At 34.5% G+C, this 16,274-nt stretch overlaps 1 protein-coding gene across 2 annotated transcripts in view; it reads left to right on the forward strand.

Moving 5' to 3' along the window:
• Nucleotides 1–16,274, forward strand: part of LOC111147350 (membrane palmitoylated protein 6) — a 66,394-nt gene that overhangs the window by 40,198 nt on the left and 9,922 nt on the right. For both annotated transcript variants that reach the window (XM_022503352.1, XM_022503353.1), the window contains 5 exons: nt 683–782; nt 1,124–1,192; nt 2,736–2,897; nt 14,699–14,901; nt 15,930–16,058. In XM_022503352.1, the coding sequence (XP_022359060.1) occupies nt 683–782; nt 1,124–1,192; nt 2,736–2,897; nt 14,699–14,901; nt 15,930–16,058 (663 nt within the window). The remainder of the gene's footprint in view (nt 1–682; nt 783–1,123; nt 1,193–2,735; nt 2,898–14,698; nt 14,902–15,929; nt 16,059–16,274) is intronic.

Raw genomic sequence — 16,274 nt, forward strand, 5'->3', positions numbered from 1 at the left:
AATGTTGTCTCTTCGTTTCCCTCTCCTCCTGTCACCGTTATTTCAGTCTCTTCTTGCATTTGGTGATCTGTTACTTTAATTCTATTTTTTAGGATTTTAATGGCTAAAAATGATAACCAAATTTTTCAGTGCTAGTTGTAAATATAAAAAACCCTAACCTCGTGGGATAAGTCTCTAGCACACAGTTCTTTAGTCACTATTTTAAAATAGCACTTTTTTGGATTTCAAAACTTAGTTTCTTGACAGTAGATGTAGTTTTACCTATTTTAAACTTAGGTTATTAAGATTCTATCTCTCTAGTAAGATTAAGGTTGATAGTAAGTACCTTATTAAGGGTGCTAATGAAATGTTCTTTTAACACATAAAATAGTATTTATCCTTTCTGTTCTCAGACTAACTTAACATTATGAATAAAAAGTTGCAGTAATTTAAAGATCCTCTATACCTTTGCATTTTGGTCCCAAAATTTTGATACCAGATGGCAGAGTGATTAGGTGCCATTTGATTCCTTAGTGCTAAAGTGTTTAAATATCTTAACTGACAATGCCATGGATTTACATCTTAAGGTCAGTTTTGAAGAGCTAATGTGTTATATTTTTACTGACTACTGATTGTCCTCCTCATTAGAATATGGTCTTAAATTTTGGTCACTGAGATATGCAATTCATTGATTTGATTCTAGGCTAGCCATGTAAAAGAGGGAGGAAGCGCTGGTCTCATTCCAAGCCAGTTCCTGGAAGAGAAGAGAAAGGCATTTGTGAGAAGAGACTGGGACAATTCAGGTGAGGAGCTCAACACAGAGTGTAACAAGTAGTCCTTTGTGGTGACCTTTCTTTTCCTCTTTCATCCGAATCAGCAAAAGAATTTATTTAAAATATATTTGAAATTAATCCATCCCATCTACTTTATTGTATCTCTCTCAAAAGTAAACTTTTTGATCCCTGTGTGCCACCTGCTGGTATATAGTATCACGATTTAGTGGCTCAACTCACTTCTGCCCCCTTCTGCTTTGTAGGACACAACACTGGAAAGGTAATTCTCCCACCCCTATAGAATACCACAGGGCAGTTTTATCATATTCTGACATACTGTTTTAAGTTATATTTCTCTTGTCACCCTTCAGGACCTTTTTGTGGGACCATAAGTAGCAAAAAAAAGAAAAAGATGATGTATCTCACAACCAGAAATGCAGGTATGTTTTAAATACTTTCTGAATGGTCCAAATGAGATAGCTTTATATCATTAATTAATGTGGCATAAACTCCAAATATATAATTTTAAATGAAAGTAATTCAGATTACTGCCCGATTGTAAGGGGCTGTCACTTGAGCACATAGTGCAATATAATATGCAGATTATTTTAATTTTTACATTATATATACTCATACTGTTACCAAGGTGTTTTCTTTATGAGTATAGTTCACAGTAAAATGGATTGGTTAGGATTTATTCTTGTATTAATGAAGGAACAAACTTATTAAAACTATTTATTCAGAGAACTTTGATGGTAATTTATGTATCATTTCTAAAGAAATGCCTTTAGGAAGATACTAATAGAGTTATGATTAAGGGCAACTATATTCTGCCTTAACATTGTCCATGATACTTTTGGGAAAATAGTACTGGACCAAAAAGATCTTAGCCTGATCTAGTAGGATTCTCTCTTAAATCTTTTAGATGTAAAGAAAGGTAAGTATGACAGCTACCATAGTTATTCTTTTCAGTTCTAGAGGCTGATAGGCATGAATTGCAGCTCTTTGAATGAGAAGGCCTTCTGAAAGGAATTGACAATTTTAAAGTACTTTCTAGACTTCAGAGCTGCCTCTATACCGGTTATAAACTAAATAGCACACTATAAGGGAAATAATACATAATAATAATAAGAAGAAAATAGACTCTCCCTTAATATTGGTTTAATCTTCCGTGGAGAAATTATGCAAAGAAGGAGTTGCTGTTAAGATAATAACCTAAGGAAGAAGTGTTATTACTGCAGATTGAGAATTATAACCCTAATAACAGGTAATGTACTATTTCAAATCCACTTTGTCCTTATTATTCATTAAATATATGTCCTTACAGCTTTTTTGCAAAATAGAAAACTTGCAATTTTCTCATTGAACAAGATTTAATTTTGGAATGTGTTTTGACTGAAAATAGTTTGGCTCCAACATTTTATACAGAAATTCATAATCTTAAAATGTAATTATCAGTATATTTTTATGCATTTTATTTAATCATACTGGTATTTGCTGAGTCAATACACAGGATGTTTTCATTTATATGATTGGAAGGGCATACTCATTCTGTGGGACTTATTTAAGCAGCCACACTAGGTGTACTGACATCTTTTATGTCTGATACACATTAGTGGCTGAACAAATTACTTAAGGTAATTTGCAGTTTGATTATATATATTAAAGGAACTACTTCTACTGAGAATTGATAAAAAAGCCTAGATAGATGGATAGAATGTATGATAAAGATAAAGCACAGGCATTTTCTTGCTTAGACAAATTTTTAAGAGCAAATGGATAGAAGCAGATGTTTAAATCAAGATAAAAAATAGTTTCTTGAACTTACCATATTTATAAAAATGAATCTATAGTAAGTTAGTACAATTCAAGGGATATTTACCTGTCAGACAACCAATCCCTTACTGAACAGAATTGCAGAGGTTTTTCATCCTTCTAAAAGATAACTGAGTATCACAATTCTCCATTTCCTTTTACATTTAGAATTTGATCGTCATGAAATCCAGATATATGAGGAAGTAGCCAAAATGCCTCCTTTCCAGAGAAAGACATTAGTATTAATAGGAGCCCAAGGTGTGGGACGAAGAAGCTTGAAAAACAGGTTCATAGTGTTGAATCCCACTAGATTTGGAACCACAGTGCCATGTAAGTTTTCTCTTTTTGCTGTTTAATTGGCATCAAAGAGTAGGGTAGGGCAGATTATTATTTTTATTCCCAAATAATTTTTTATTATGCCAGTGGAAATGAACAAGTAGAAGATACTGAAAAACTCAATGACTCTACAGCTGTCTTGAACTAGTGCTATAGCTCTGTTGGCTTGCTGCCCAGTGGCAGTTGCTTCTCCAAACTCTTTAGTATAGAAATGCTGGTTAAATGCAAGTGTTAGGAGTTGTGGCAAAATCAGCATTAACTTTGTATTTTCTTGTATAACTGATGTTTATCTGAAAAAATGTTTTGGTTTTTTTGTTGTAGTTGCTGTTTTTGTTTTTACTCATTTTAGTGTAAAGAGAAGAGGGAAACCTGGATCCTCAGACACCCCCCGCCCCCCGCCCGCCATCCAGTGTGGCCATCCCTTTGTGAATTTTGTGCATTCTCACTTGTACCTCTATCCTGCAAGGTCATTAACCTGATTTTTGATAGCACATCAACAGCAATTCATCTTCCTGAGCAGGCAGCATTAATTAAAGTCACAAAGGTTGACATATAAAATAAAAATAATGCTGATGAGAAGTATAAAATTAAATAAGCCAAACATTCATTTTATGATCTTTGCATTCTTTCCCTATTGGCATATTTATAGGGAAAATTAACTAATGATGTCAGAAGTGTGCTTGATAAGAATAGAACCACATCAAGGAGTTAGATGATATCATAGACTTTTTATAAGGACCAGTATACATTTGTCTTTGTTTTAGAAATATGTGGGAATTTACATACTCTCTACCCTGAACAATGGAGGAGACAAGCCAGCATTGTCTTTATAATCTCTTTCTGTGCCTCAATTGCTGACGAAGCCCCTTTTGGATTAACAGTATTTCTTTAGGTATATTAATGGCATTAAGCTGTTCTGAGTTCTTAGCCTAATGTCATTCCATCTCTTTTAGATGAATTTTAGGGTTTCTCTGCTTTTATCTAGTATGGTTTGAGGTTTAACTTTCAGTGAGTAATCTTATTGTTGAAATTCTTACGGATTTCTTAGGGGAGTAATAACCATGTGCTATTTGTAATCCCTTCAGTGTAAGGCCTTGGATTCCATTGTAGGCACTGTAAGTCACTAAATTCAGACAAATACTGGCTAAATAGCTAAGAAAATAAAAACTTCGTTGTGACCAAAGTATTTCAAGTATTTCAAAGTATTTTGTTTCTCATCTTTATCTAGTTAATACATGTACAGTACTTTAATCAAGGAGTTCTTGAAGATATGTAATAGAAAAATTAACTGCCTATATTGCTGTACCCCACCTGCTTACCAGAAACATTTGCTTTTTCATATTTGTTCCTGTTTATTTTGGAAGTCTTCCATATTTCTTAATAATGTCATCCTTCTGCAGTTTCTTGCTTTATCCAGTGTAAGCTTGTCTGTTGACTTCCTGACTCTCTTCCCAATATAAAAATAAGTTTAGTTTTAGTTCATTGAATTTTACGTCCTTGAACAGCTTCTTTCTCTCCTCCATCCAGCAATTGATGGAGTTCCTTTTCTTCCTGTCTTTAACTTTATTTTAAACCAAAGTTGTCCAGGAAGTCATATTTATTTTCTTGGAGATCTCTGTCTCAGAACCATAGATCTTCCTGCTTCAGTGAGGACCAGCTGCTTTCCATTCTGGCTGCCCCACTGTTAACATGGGCCTGTTTCCCTTTGTTGTTCTCCTGGGTTGACGGTAACTTGTTATGCTGGAATGTATCCTCTTGTAACTTCATAAGAAATAGTATATGAAATATAATTTATTTATCTTTGTATTTGAAGATATGTATTTTGCCATATATTTGATTGTTTAACCAAGAATAGAAATTCAAGATAGTAAAACTTAAAAGATGTTATTCTTAAATCCAGTTCTATTGAGGACAGTGCCTTTGTAATCTTTGTTCTTTCACACGTGACCTTATTTTTCTTTCACAGACATTCAGGATCTTTTGTTTGTTTCATTTGTTGTTTTTCAGTATTTTGAAATGTAATAATGGTGTGCCTTCCTGTTCATCTTTTTTAATTCCTTGTGCTGATGATCAGTGAACTCTTCAGACTAGAGATTCTTGTCCCTCAATTCTGGAAAATTATTATTTCTTGAATGATTTCTCTATGTTCTGTCTGTTTACTTTTTCTAGAATCTCTTTTGGCTGAATGTTGAGCATCCTGGAATCATCTCCTCAATGTCTTTCTCTCTCTATCGGTCATGTTGTCTCTCCCTTTATCTTTTTATTTTACTCTTTAAAAAATTACCTTGACTTCTTTATTTTCTCTTCCATCAATGTTTTATCATGAGTAATCTTATTTTTCATTTTAGGATTTTCCGTTTGTTGAGGGCTATATCTTAGGTATCTCTAAGAATAGTAAATAGTGTATTCTTTTTTTAGGTTTTTCATCTATAGCTGAATTACCTTTGCTTTCCTCTGGATTACTTTGTCTGTTTATGGTATGATTGTGTGTGTTTTCCCTTTTATGCTAGAGGATTTATTCTTTTATGCACTGATCCTAGACTGTACACCCATGCTTAAGTAAGTGTTAAAACTGGTTGGAAGCTCCATGTACTTGAGCAGGTCTTGGCAACTGGCTGAGCTTTATTTTGTGAAATGGGCAAGGAGACAGCTGTTTTGTTGGAGGAGCCAAAAAGTTGGCATAAAATATTTCTGGGGCAGGGATGCCTGGGTGGCTCAGTTGGTTAAGCATCTGCCTTCAGCTCAGGTCATGATCCCAGGGTCTCAGGGATCCAGTCCCACATCAGGCTCTCCTTCTCCTTCTGCTTGTGCTCTGTCTCTGTCTCTGTCTCTCTGTCTGTTTCAAAAAAAAAAAAAAAGAACAACCTTAAAAAAATTTTGGAGAGGAGTTATTTAATTTTCTAGAGAAGAGTTTTCAGGTTTCCTCCCCTGCTGAGACTGTTCTCTAACAAGATAAAGAGGGAGAAGGTATAGATTAACCTGCTCCATATGCATAATTACACCACCAACTTCAGTTTTTAGTTCCTTGCTTCAAAGTCCTAAATCTCTTCAGTATTCTGGGGATAAAGTAGTCCTCTCATCCATAACTCTCTAACACTTTATTCTTCCTTAATTTCTTTCAGTAGTATTTGTAGTTTTCAGTGTACAAGTTGTATGTTTTTTTAATCAAATTTATTCTTAAGTATTCTAATTTTCCTAATTTTCTTTTCAGATTGTTGATTACAAATGTATAGAAATAGTCCTGATTTATTTTTTAAAAGATTTTTCATTTTATTATTTGAGAGAGAGAGAGAGAGACAGAGAGAGAGAGCATGAGTGGGGAGGAGAGGAAGAAGCAGGCTCCCCACTGAGCAGGGAACCTGAAGCAGGACTCAATCCCAGGACCAGAGCCAAAGGCAGATGCTTAACCAACTGAGCCACCCAAGTGCCCCCAAATACACCAGATTTTTGTGCATTAATCTTGTATCCTTGTAATCTTGTAACCTTGCTGAACTCATGTAATTTTTTGGTAAATTTCTCAGGATTTTCTATACGCAAGATCATGTTATCTGTAAGTAGAGGCAGTTTTCCTTATTCCTTTAAACTGGATGCCATTTATTTCTTGTCTGATTGCCCTGATTAGAACCTCCAGTGCAGTGTGAAAGTGGCAAAAGTGGATATCCTTGTCTAGTTCATGATCTTAGAGGGATACTATTCAGTCTTTCATCACTAAGTTTGATGTTAGTTGTGGGTTTTTATAGATAACTTTCATCAGGTTAGAGAAATTCTCTTCTATTCCTAGTTCACTGACTTATCATGAAAAGGTATTATATTTTTCCAGATGTTTTTCCTTTGTTTATTGAAATGGCATGATTTTTGTTTTTTATTCTTTTACATTAATTGTGTTCCTGTGGTAAATCCCATTTAGCCATGGTGTATGATCCTTATTTTTGCTTATAGAATCAGTTTGCTAGTATTTTGTTGAGTATTTATGCAGCTATATTCATAAGAGATACTGGTCCATAGATTGCATTTCTTATGATGTTAACCATGTTGATAATCGTGGTAATACCGGACTCATACATTGAATTGGGAAGTGTTCCTTTCACTTCTATTTCTTTTAGAAGAGTTTGTGAAGGATTGATCTTAATTCTTCTTTAAGTGTCTCAAGCTTGAAGCCATTCAGTCCTGGTGTTTTTTTGTAGGAGGTTTTGATTACTGATTCAGTCTTATTATTTATTATAGGTCTGCTGAGGCTTTCTGTTTCTTTTTAATGGGTTTCAGAATTTTTGCAGCACCCATGGTAATATCCCCTCTCTTATTTCTGATTTTAGTAATTCAAGTCCTCTCTCCTTGGTCAGTTTCCCTAAAGATTTGTCAATTTTGGTGTTTTTTTAAAAAACCAGCGTTTGCTTTTGTTGATTTTCTATATTGGTTTTCTGTTCTCTGTTTAATTTCTTTTATAGTCCTTGTTTTTTCTTTCTTTTTCTGGGTTTAGTGTGCTATTTTTGCATTTTCTTTAAGTGGAATGTTAGGTTATTGGATTGAGATTTTCGTTCCTTTTTTTTTTTTCCTTAAGATTTTATTTATTTATTTGAGAGAGAGAATGAAAGAGAGCATGAGAGGGAATAAGGTCAGAGAGAGAAGCAGACTCCCCACTGAGCAGGGAGCCCAATGCGGGACCCAATTGCTGGACTCCGGGATCATGACCTGAGCCAAAGGCAGTCGCTTAACCAACTGAGCCACCCAGGCGCCCGAGATCTTCATTCTTAATAGGCATTTGCAGCTATAAAGTTTCCTAGAAGCAACTGTTTTAGCTATATTTTATAACTTTCGGTGTTGTGTCTTTGTTTTCATTCATCTCGAAAACTTTTCTAATTACATTTGTGATTTCCTTTTTGACCCGTTGGTTGTTCAGGAGCATATTGTTTGATTTCCACATTTTTTTTGCATTTCCCATATTTCTTCTGTTACTGACTTCCAGTTCATTCCATTGTGGTCAGAGAACACTGTATGATTTTACTTTTTTAAAACTCATTGATGGGGCACCTAGGTGGCTCAGTCAGTTAAACGGCTGCCTTCAGCTCAGGTCATGATCCCAGAGTCCTGGGATTGAGTCCCGCATCGGGCTCCCTGCTCAGCAGAGAACCTGCTTTTCCCTCTCCCCTGCCTGCCGCCCTGCCTACTTTTGCTCTCTGTCAAATAAATAAAATCTTTTAAAAATTAATAAATAAATAAAACTCATTGAGACTTGCTTTATAACCTCAGGTATGGTCCATTTGGGAGAATGTTCCAGGTATACTTGGGAAGGATGTGTATTATGGTATCATTGGGTAGAGTCTTCTACAAATGTCTGTTAGGTCTAGTTGGTTTATAGTATTGTTCAAGCCTTTTATTTCCTTGTTGATCTCCTGTCTATTTGTTCTATCCATTATTTCAAAGTGTGGTATTGAAGTTTTTGTTGATTTAGTTAATTTCTCCCTTCAATTATGTCAGTTTTTGCAGCATGTGTTTTGAGAACTCTGTTGTTAAATCCATATATGTTTGTATTTTTTTAATCTTTTTGATGGATTGACACTTTTATCATTATAAAATGTCCTTTGTCTCTAGTAAAGTTTTTGTCTTTATTTTATGTGATATATGTATGGACACTCCAGGTCTGTTTGTATGGGGTATTTTTTAGACCTTTTACTTTCAGCCTACTGATTTCTTTGAATCTAAAGTGTGTCTTTTGGGAACAGCCATATTGTTGGGTCATGGTTTTTTGTTTAAATCCATTTTGCCAGTCTCTGCCTTTTAATTGGAGTATTTTATCCACTTAATGTAAATGTCCCTCATCAGGGGTTTACCTGGTTGTTTCCCCATGATTAGGTTCAGGTCATGCATTATTACAAAAGATAAATCATGCTTTATCCTTCTCTGAACATTACATAGTAGGTCCGTCTTGTCAAATTATCCCATTACTGATGAATTTAACTTTGATTATTGATTTAGGTCATGTCTGATAGATTTCTTCACTGTAAAGGGTAACTTCTTCCATTTGTCATTAATAAGTCATTTGTTCAAAGATACTTTGAAACTGTGTACTTATTCTCCTCAGCAAGCTTTTACTCAATTGTTTTAGCATCCATCAAATTAATCCAAATTAATCCATCATTAATTTAAAATCTTTTCCTGAATTTGGGGTAACAGCTACCAGGCCACTAAATTCCTTTCTTACAATTGTTTGAATACACATTCATTTCTTAGTATCCTTGCAGTTAGCTATTTTGACTAATTTGTTTCTGGCAAGTATATAACTAAGTGGTTTGTTGGACGGCTGAGCTCTTTGGGAGTACAAACAGGAAAGAGCTTCATTTTCATCTATCCACTGACTTCATCCATGCTCTGTCACATTTTCTTTCTCTACTTTCCCTCCTCCCCTTAGAAGATTCCATAACTTTGTAGTCACTTTCAGGTATAAGAACTGTGCCATTTTGCTTAAATAAAACCCTATTTTGGGGTGTTTAAAAAAAAAGGCTACTCCAGTTCAAAACTTCAGTGTTACATCCAATTCACTGTTTCTCCCTTCCTCACAGCTCATTTCTGATCCTTGGCTTGAGACCTATATTCTGAGGTGAACAGTATAGTTTTTTTTTATTACTCTGCCTTCACATCCTGCTCTGCCACTTCTTGTTTTCAGGGTCAGGACAGGAAGAAGTGGGGATCAAAGGCTGTCATGTAAAATTTTGCCTTGTAGAGACTAGAGTTCTTTTTGTCACAAATGTCCAAATACTGTCTCTTCATTAAGGCCTCTTGGTAGGTACTTTGGAGACCTCCATACTTTGCCATTCCCTGCCCAGGATAGTATGATCTCCAGCTGTCCCCTTGAGACTAATGCCAAGCCCCAATCCCATACTTAATGTTCTCTTTTGCTTCATTCTCTACCCTTCATTCTGTCTTTCTGTGCAGGATACCTTTAGTACAGTTCAGTCACTCTATCTTTTGAATACACAAATACAGACACACACTCTCACACACACATATCCCACAGGAAACTCATTCTTGCTTTGTCAAACAGTGAGAGTACAAATCACCCCACTGCTACAGTATGTCATCATGGGTTTTCAGAATTCATCAGGGAGAATCATTTTACCATGGGGTAAAGGAGAAGAAAATAAAGTATTCTGCCCTGAACCTACAATTCATAACCTCAGCAACTCCTTTCTGAGTATATATAATAAGATAGAGATAGGTGGACAGATGATCCTAGGACCAAGTTGGCCACTTTTTAGTAAACTCTGAAAGAGGAAGCTATAAATCCTTGGTATTTTAGCTTCTACTTGGGACTTGAGGGATACTGTGAGATTGCAAAAAGGAAAAAAGAAAACACACCTTATTCAGTGTTCTATTTACTAATACAATGAACACAAAATAACTTCTAATTATGGAATTATGACATTATTCATATAAAAATTTCCATACTTTTTCTCCTACTTAACACACTGGTCTTTCTTTTCTTCAGATTCCTCAAACTTATCATTCACACCCTTTGTTCTTGTTGTTCCCTCAGCATGAAACACTCTGCCTCCCAGATCTTCAGATTCTTAAATTTTTCTTTTTATTCAGATATCACTTTCTCATAGGACATTACTAAAGTAGCCTCCCCAGTACCTAGTGGTTATGTTTTAGCACTTAAATTCTTATTTTTTTGACTATTCACCCATCAATACATTCAAGAATATGTCCCACGAGAACAGAGAGCTGCTCTGCCTTTTGTACTTATGTAGACTCAGAATCTAGAATAGGGTCTGGCACTTAGGATATACCCAAGACATATTTGATGAATAAATGAATGAACATTGTAATATGAGCTTTTTCCTCACAAGTTATTGTCATTATATATTTTTATGTAAATATTAATCCTACAACAACAATAAAACAAGCAACCCGATTCAGAAATGAGCAAAGAACTTGAATAGACATTTCTCCAAAGACTATCTACAATGGCCGATAAGCACATGAAAGGATGCTGAACATCACTAATCATTAGGGACTTGCAGATCAAAACTCCAGTGATATACCACTTCATACCCATTAGGAGGTGGTATTATGCATTAAAAAAAAAAATAGATAATAACAAGTACTGGCAAAGAGGTGGCGATATTAGAACACTTGTATATTACTGATGGGAATGTAAAATGGTATACTTCTGTAGAAAACAGTATAACAGTTCCTCAAAAAAATAAACAGAGCATTGCATATGATCTAGTAATTCAACTTATAGGTATATACACAAAAGAATTAAAAGCAGAGACTGAGATATTTGTACATGAATATTCATAGCATTATTTACAATAGCCAAAAAGATAGAAATCATTCAAATGTCCATCCGTGCATAAATGGGTAAACTAACTTATATGTACAGGCAATGGAATATTATTCAACCTTAAAAAAGAATGAAATTCTTATCCATACTGTAATATGGATGAACCTTGAAAACATTATGCCGAATGAAATAAGCTAGACACTAAAGGACAGATATTGTACAATTCCATTTATATGAGGTACCTGGAATAGTAAAATTCATAGAGACAGAAAGTGGAGTAGTGGTTACCAGGGCCTAGGAGAGAGTGTTTAATGGAAGTCAGTGTTTAATGGACACAGATTTCAGTTTGAGATGATGAAAAGGTTTGGAAATAGTAGTGATGTTACACAGCAGTATGAATGTACTTAATGCCACTGAACTGTGTACTTAGAAATAGTTAAAATGATCAATTTTATATTATATATATTTTACCATGATAAACCTAAAAAAATAACTTCTTAATATTCCAGTGTATAAGTATAGTGTTATTGCCTATTTATATGGTTTAGTTATGTTTGTTATAAGAGATAAAGTGTGTATATATATAAATCTCAAATATAATATTATTAGATCAAAAAATATATATAGATGTTTCAATTTCTTGATTTCTTGGTGTCAAATTTCTGGAAAGATGCTATTTTGCCTTTCAACAGTAAATAAATATTTTAGTGAGGATTCAAATCTAAATTTTTATATAGAAATTTTAGGTATATCCATACATCAGGGTAACTCTCACTTCTTCATATAATGTAGATGTGTTTTACTTCTCTTTAAAACATTCTCATTTAAATAGCATCTAGCTTTTTTTTTTTTAAGTCACAGAATGCATCACAAAAAATAAACACTGCAAAAGTGTGACAAGTTTGCCTAATTCCTGATATACAGTATTGTGCTGCATATTGTCGGATGGTATGGATAAGGAAGTCTCATAGGGAAGGTTGTAAATGCTGGCATTGTATTAAATTGATTTTTCTTGGGTTGCCTAGGTGGCTCAGTTGGTTAACCATCTGCCTTCAGCTCAGGTCTTTGTCCAGGGGTCCTGGGATCCAGCCCCGAGTCTGGCTCCCTGCTCAATGGGGAGCCTGCTTCTCCCTCTCTCTTTGCCTCTCTCCCCTGCTTGTGTTCTCTCTTGCTCTTTCTCTCTCGCAAATAAATAAATCTTAGAAGAAATAGATTTTTCTTTATATATTATTAAATGATCCTAAAATAGAAAAAATTATTAATCTAGGGGGAATAGGCTACCTTAGGAATCAAGTTTGCTTTTTAACATTGACATCCTGAGTTTAATTAACAGAAAAATGTTACTTTGCTGTTTCCTCATTATTTGAAGAGCTATAAAAATTTAGAATTTTGCCATAGTGATTACATTCTAAGAAATCACATTGTTTGCTTAGCATATAAGCCTAAGAAGTGAGTTGTAGTCTAATTTCTCTGTCCTAAGAATGGAAAGGGACTTAAATATGTAGCAGTATAGTTGTTGGGTTTTGATTTTTGTTTTGCTTTGTTTTGAGTTTTCATTTGAGAATGAGATTATGGTTAAAATTCACTTGTAAATTAGGGGCGCCTGGGTGGTTTAGTCAGTTTGTTAAGCATCCGATTCTCGATTTCACTCAGGTCATGAGCTCTGGGTTGTGGGATCAAGCCTTGCATGGAACTCTGCCCTCAGCACTGAGTCCGCTTAAGATTCTCTCTCTCCTCTGCCCCTCCCCCGTTCATATTCATGCTTGCTCTCCCTCTCTCTAAATAGATAAATGAAATCTTTTAAATTTTTTTGCTTGTAAACTAAAAACATTTGCTAAGAATTAAGATTCCCTCAACATGGAGGTGGTGATGGGGTTAATATGTGTGCTTTATACATATTTATTTCAAGCAGCATATTCCCATATATGATTTCACTATAGAGCTTCACCAAAAAACAGTGCTCTTTTAAAATTATATTCACAGATATTGAGCCAAGTCCTAGTATGTATTTATTTGGGAAGTTTAAAATTGCCTTAGACATACCTTAGACATACCTCTGATGCCTTAGACGTCATACCACTTTTGCTGAATAATTCCTGAAACATTGGATACTACACATTTTTTAATATGAAAAGGCATCATAGCATCTTGCAGGTCTTTAACTTACTTTATAAATGCTCACCACAGTTGTCTGGGATGATCACCCTAAAGACTGAACCACAAAACAAAAGGAGAAGAAAGGGAGTCCTATTGTGCCTAATGATCTCATTTATGAACTAGACCCTTATTACTGAGCTTGAATTTCAAGTTCATTCTGTTCTCATAAAAATTTTCTTGATGTGCTATACTTATTACACAGTCAGAATAGTGTCAACTCTTGATCTGGATTACTTCTTAATTGCATGTACCTAATGATTTCATCAGATATTCTGCATGTCTAAGTATTTGATTTTATATCTGATCTAGCCAAAATCAGGTTAAGGCTAAACTGTAGAATAACAGACACACACACAAATTACTTTCCTTCTTCCAAGCTAGTGTTAACAAATTGGAAGGGAGTATCTAACTGCATCTTTGCAACAGTATGAAAGAGAATTTCCATTTCTATGCTAGCCCAAGTTGCAAAGGAACTGTCTATCTCGGAAGTACTCAGAACTCTGTCAGACAAAAACAATCTTCTAAATTTTGACTTGGTCTGTTTACTGTTACTCTCTCAGGAAAAAAAAAAACACTTTAGAGTAGAGGAAGTTAATAGAACATAGTAGTATCAAGTGTGGCTAGATCCACCACAAAGTTGCAGAACAGAATAGTTAACATTTCAGAATATCAGTAAGCAGGAGGCCAGAAGAAGGTGTGGTGTTAGGGTGAGGAGAAGGATAGATAATTGGTGGGTAAAACTGTGCTTCAGAAGATTGATAATACCAACTAAAAATAGAATTTGCTCACTTGTTGTGTGCTCTATTAGGAAGTGTTCAAGTGTATATTCCTTAAGGGGGATGCGGTGGCAACTGGAAAAGATATTCACTTACAATATACCTCACACTTAGTAGGACTCATCATAATTAAGAATTTAAATTTAGGACTCTGTCTATGTAAATATATTTGCTGTATGTAAATGTAAATATAATATAAAGCGGACTTTATAAAGCACATTTTTTTAAAACATAAATTGTGTATTGGGTACTACCTCTTAAAATATTCCTATAGGTCAGGGGTCAGCAAACTTTTTAATTCAAGGGCTACAGAGTAAATATTAGGCTTTGTGGGCTATCTGGTCTGTGGCACAACTACTACACCACGAATGAAACCAGGGATGATAAAACAAATGTGCCATTGCTGTGGTCTAATAATACTTAGTTTTTCAAAGTAAGAAGCAAACCAGATTTGGCCATAGGTCATAATTTGCCAACCCTAAACTAAATGGAAAAATCTTAAGCTACCCTGTGCATTTTAGTCTCAATTTTAATACCCTGTGTTCTCTTTGTATAAATTCTCAACATTATTTTAGTTACTTCACGGAAACCAAGGGAAGATGAAAAAGATGGTCAGGCATATAAATTTGTGTCACGGTCTGAGATGGAAGCAGATATCAAAGCTGGAAAATATTTGGAACATGGGGAATATGAAGGAAATCTCTATGGAACCAAAATTGATTCTATTCTTGAAGTTGTCCAAACTGGACGAACTTGTATTTTGGATGTCAACCCACAAGTAAGCTGCTCGAATTCCAAAGCTGTTTTTAAAATTTTAATTCCTGTGGAGTTTTGTTTGGTTTTATTTTCAGATTGTGAGGGTATCTCTTTCTATTACCTGTTTATGCGTCTGCAGCTAGTTAAATAAATCTCTGATCATTCATTAACCAGCAGAGGTTTGGATAGCAATACAACTTGATAGAAGTTTAGTATTTACTTACTTGCTCAAGTAATGTATAAATGCATGTGTTAGGAAATATTAATTTTAAAATTTCAGCAAGCTGCAACATAATCAAGTCGCACCCCTTCTCAACACACGCACACACACACACACACACCATTCTCTTCCTCTCATTTCTTCTCTCAGTGACCCCTTCTCATCCCTCCACACTCAATCCAACTTAACGTCCCTACTCAGAGAGAACTATTAATAGTTTGATATATATCTTTGTCATTTGAGTATGCCTTAAATACAGATATATACCTATATAGTTTTATTAGATTTTTTTGTTTTCTATTTTTCTTTTTTACATAAATAGGAAAATTCTATATAGATTCTTTAGCTTTTTTCCCATTAAACAGTATCTCTTGAAGATCTTTTCATGTCAGTTTTATAGAGCTTTTTAGTTCCTTGTAACTGCTACATAGTGTTTCACAGTACAAATGTATATTAATTTATATAACCATTCTCAATAAACATTGAGATTATTTCTGCTCTTTCAATATTAACAGAATTGTACAAATAACATAGAAAGCATTTACATCACTCTTGATAATTTTTGGATCATTAAGTTCAATACTTTCCTTTGTTCAAGAGGATTAAAGGGTAGTATGACTGAGGTCAGAACATGGTTAATGGATCACTGTTTTAGAAACATACTGTATAGAACCGAAAGGATAGAAGGGGGCAAGTATTAAATTACATCCTTCATCCTTAGTGAGAGGGCAGATAGATTTTTAATAGTTAGCATTTATTATTAATTAAAGGGTAACATAATTCAAATTCTATTCCCATATAAATTGGTTTGTAATTTTTCTTCTACACAGGCCCTGAAAGTGCTGAGGACATCCGAGTTCATGCCCTATGTTGTATTTATTGCTGCTCCAGAACTAGAGACATTACGTGCCATGCACAAGGCAGTGGTGGATGCTGGTATCACTACTAAGCTTTTGACGGTGAGCAGTTCTTTTCAGGCTAACAATATTATTTCACTCCTAAGATTTTTTCTTTTTTCTTTTGGGCATGTTTAATTCTAATCATATTTATGAAATAAATATACCATATGATATACTACAGAATAAAAATCCATTCATGAGATGCAGCTATGATTTGGAACATAAGGCTTTTACTTAAAAATCATTGTTCACTTTATTTTAAAACACAAGTTTAGG

The sequence above is a fragment of the Enhydra lutris genome, unplaced genomic scaffold (genome assembly GCF_002288905.1).
Source record: "Enhydra lutris kenyoni isolate GAN:26980312 unplaced genomic scaffold, ASM228890v2 scaffoldscaffold16, whole genome shotgun sequence".
Classification (NCBI taxonomy): domain Eukaryota; kingdom Metazoa; phylum Chordata; class Mammalia; order Carnivora; family Mustelidae; genus Enhydra; species Enhydra lutris.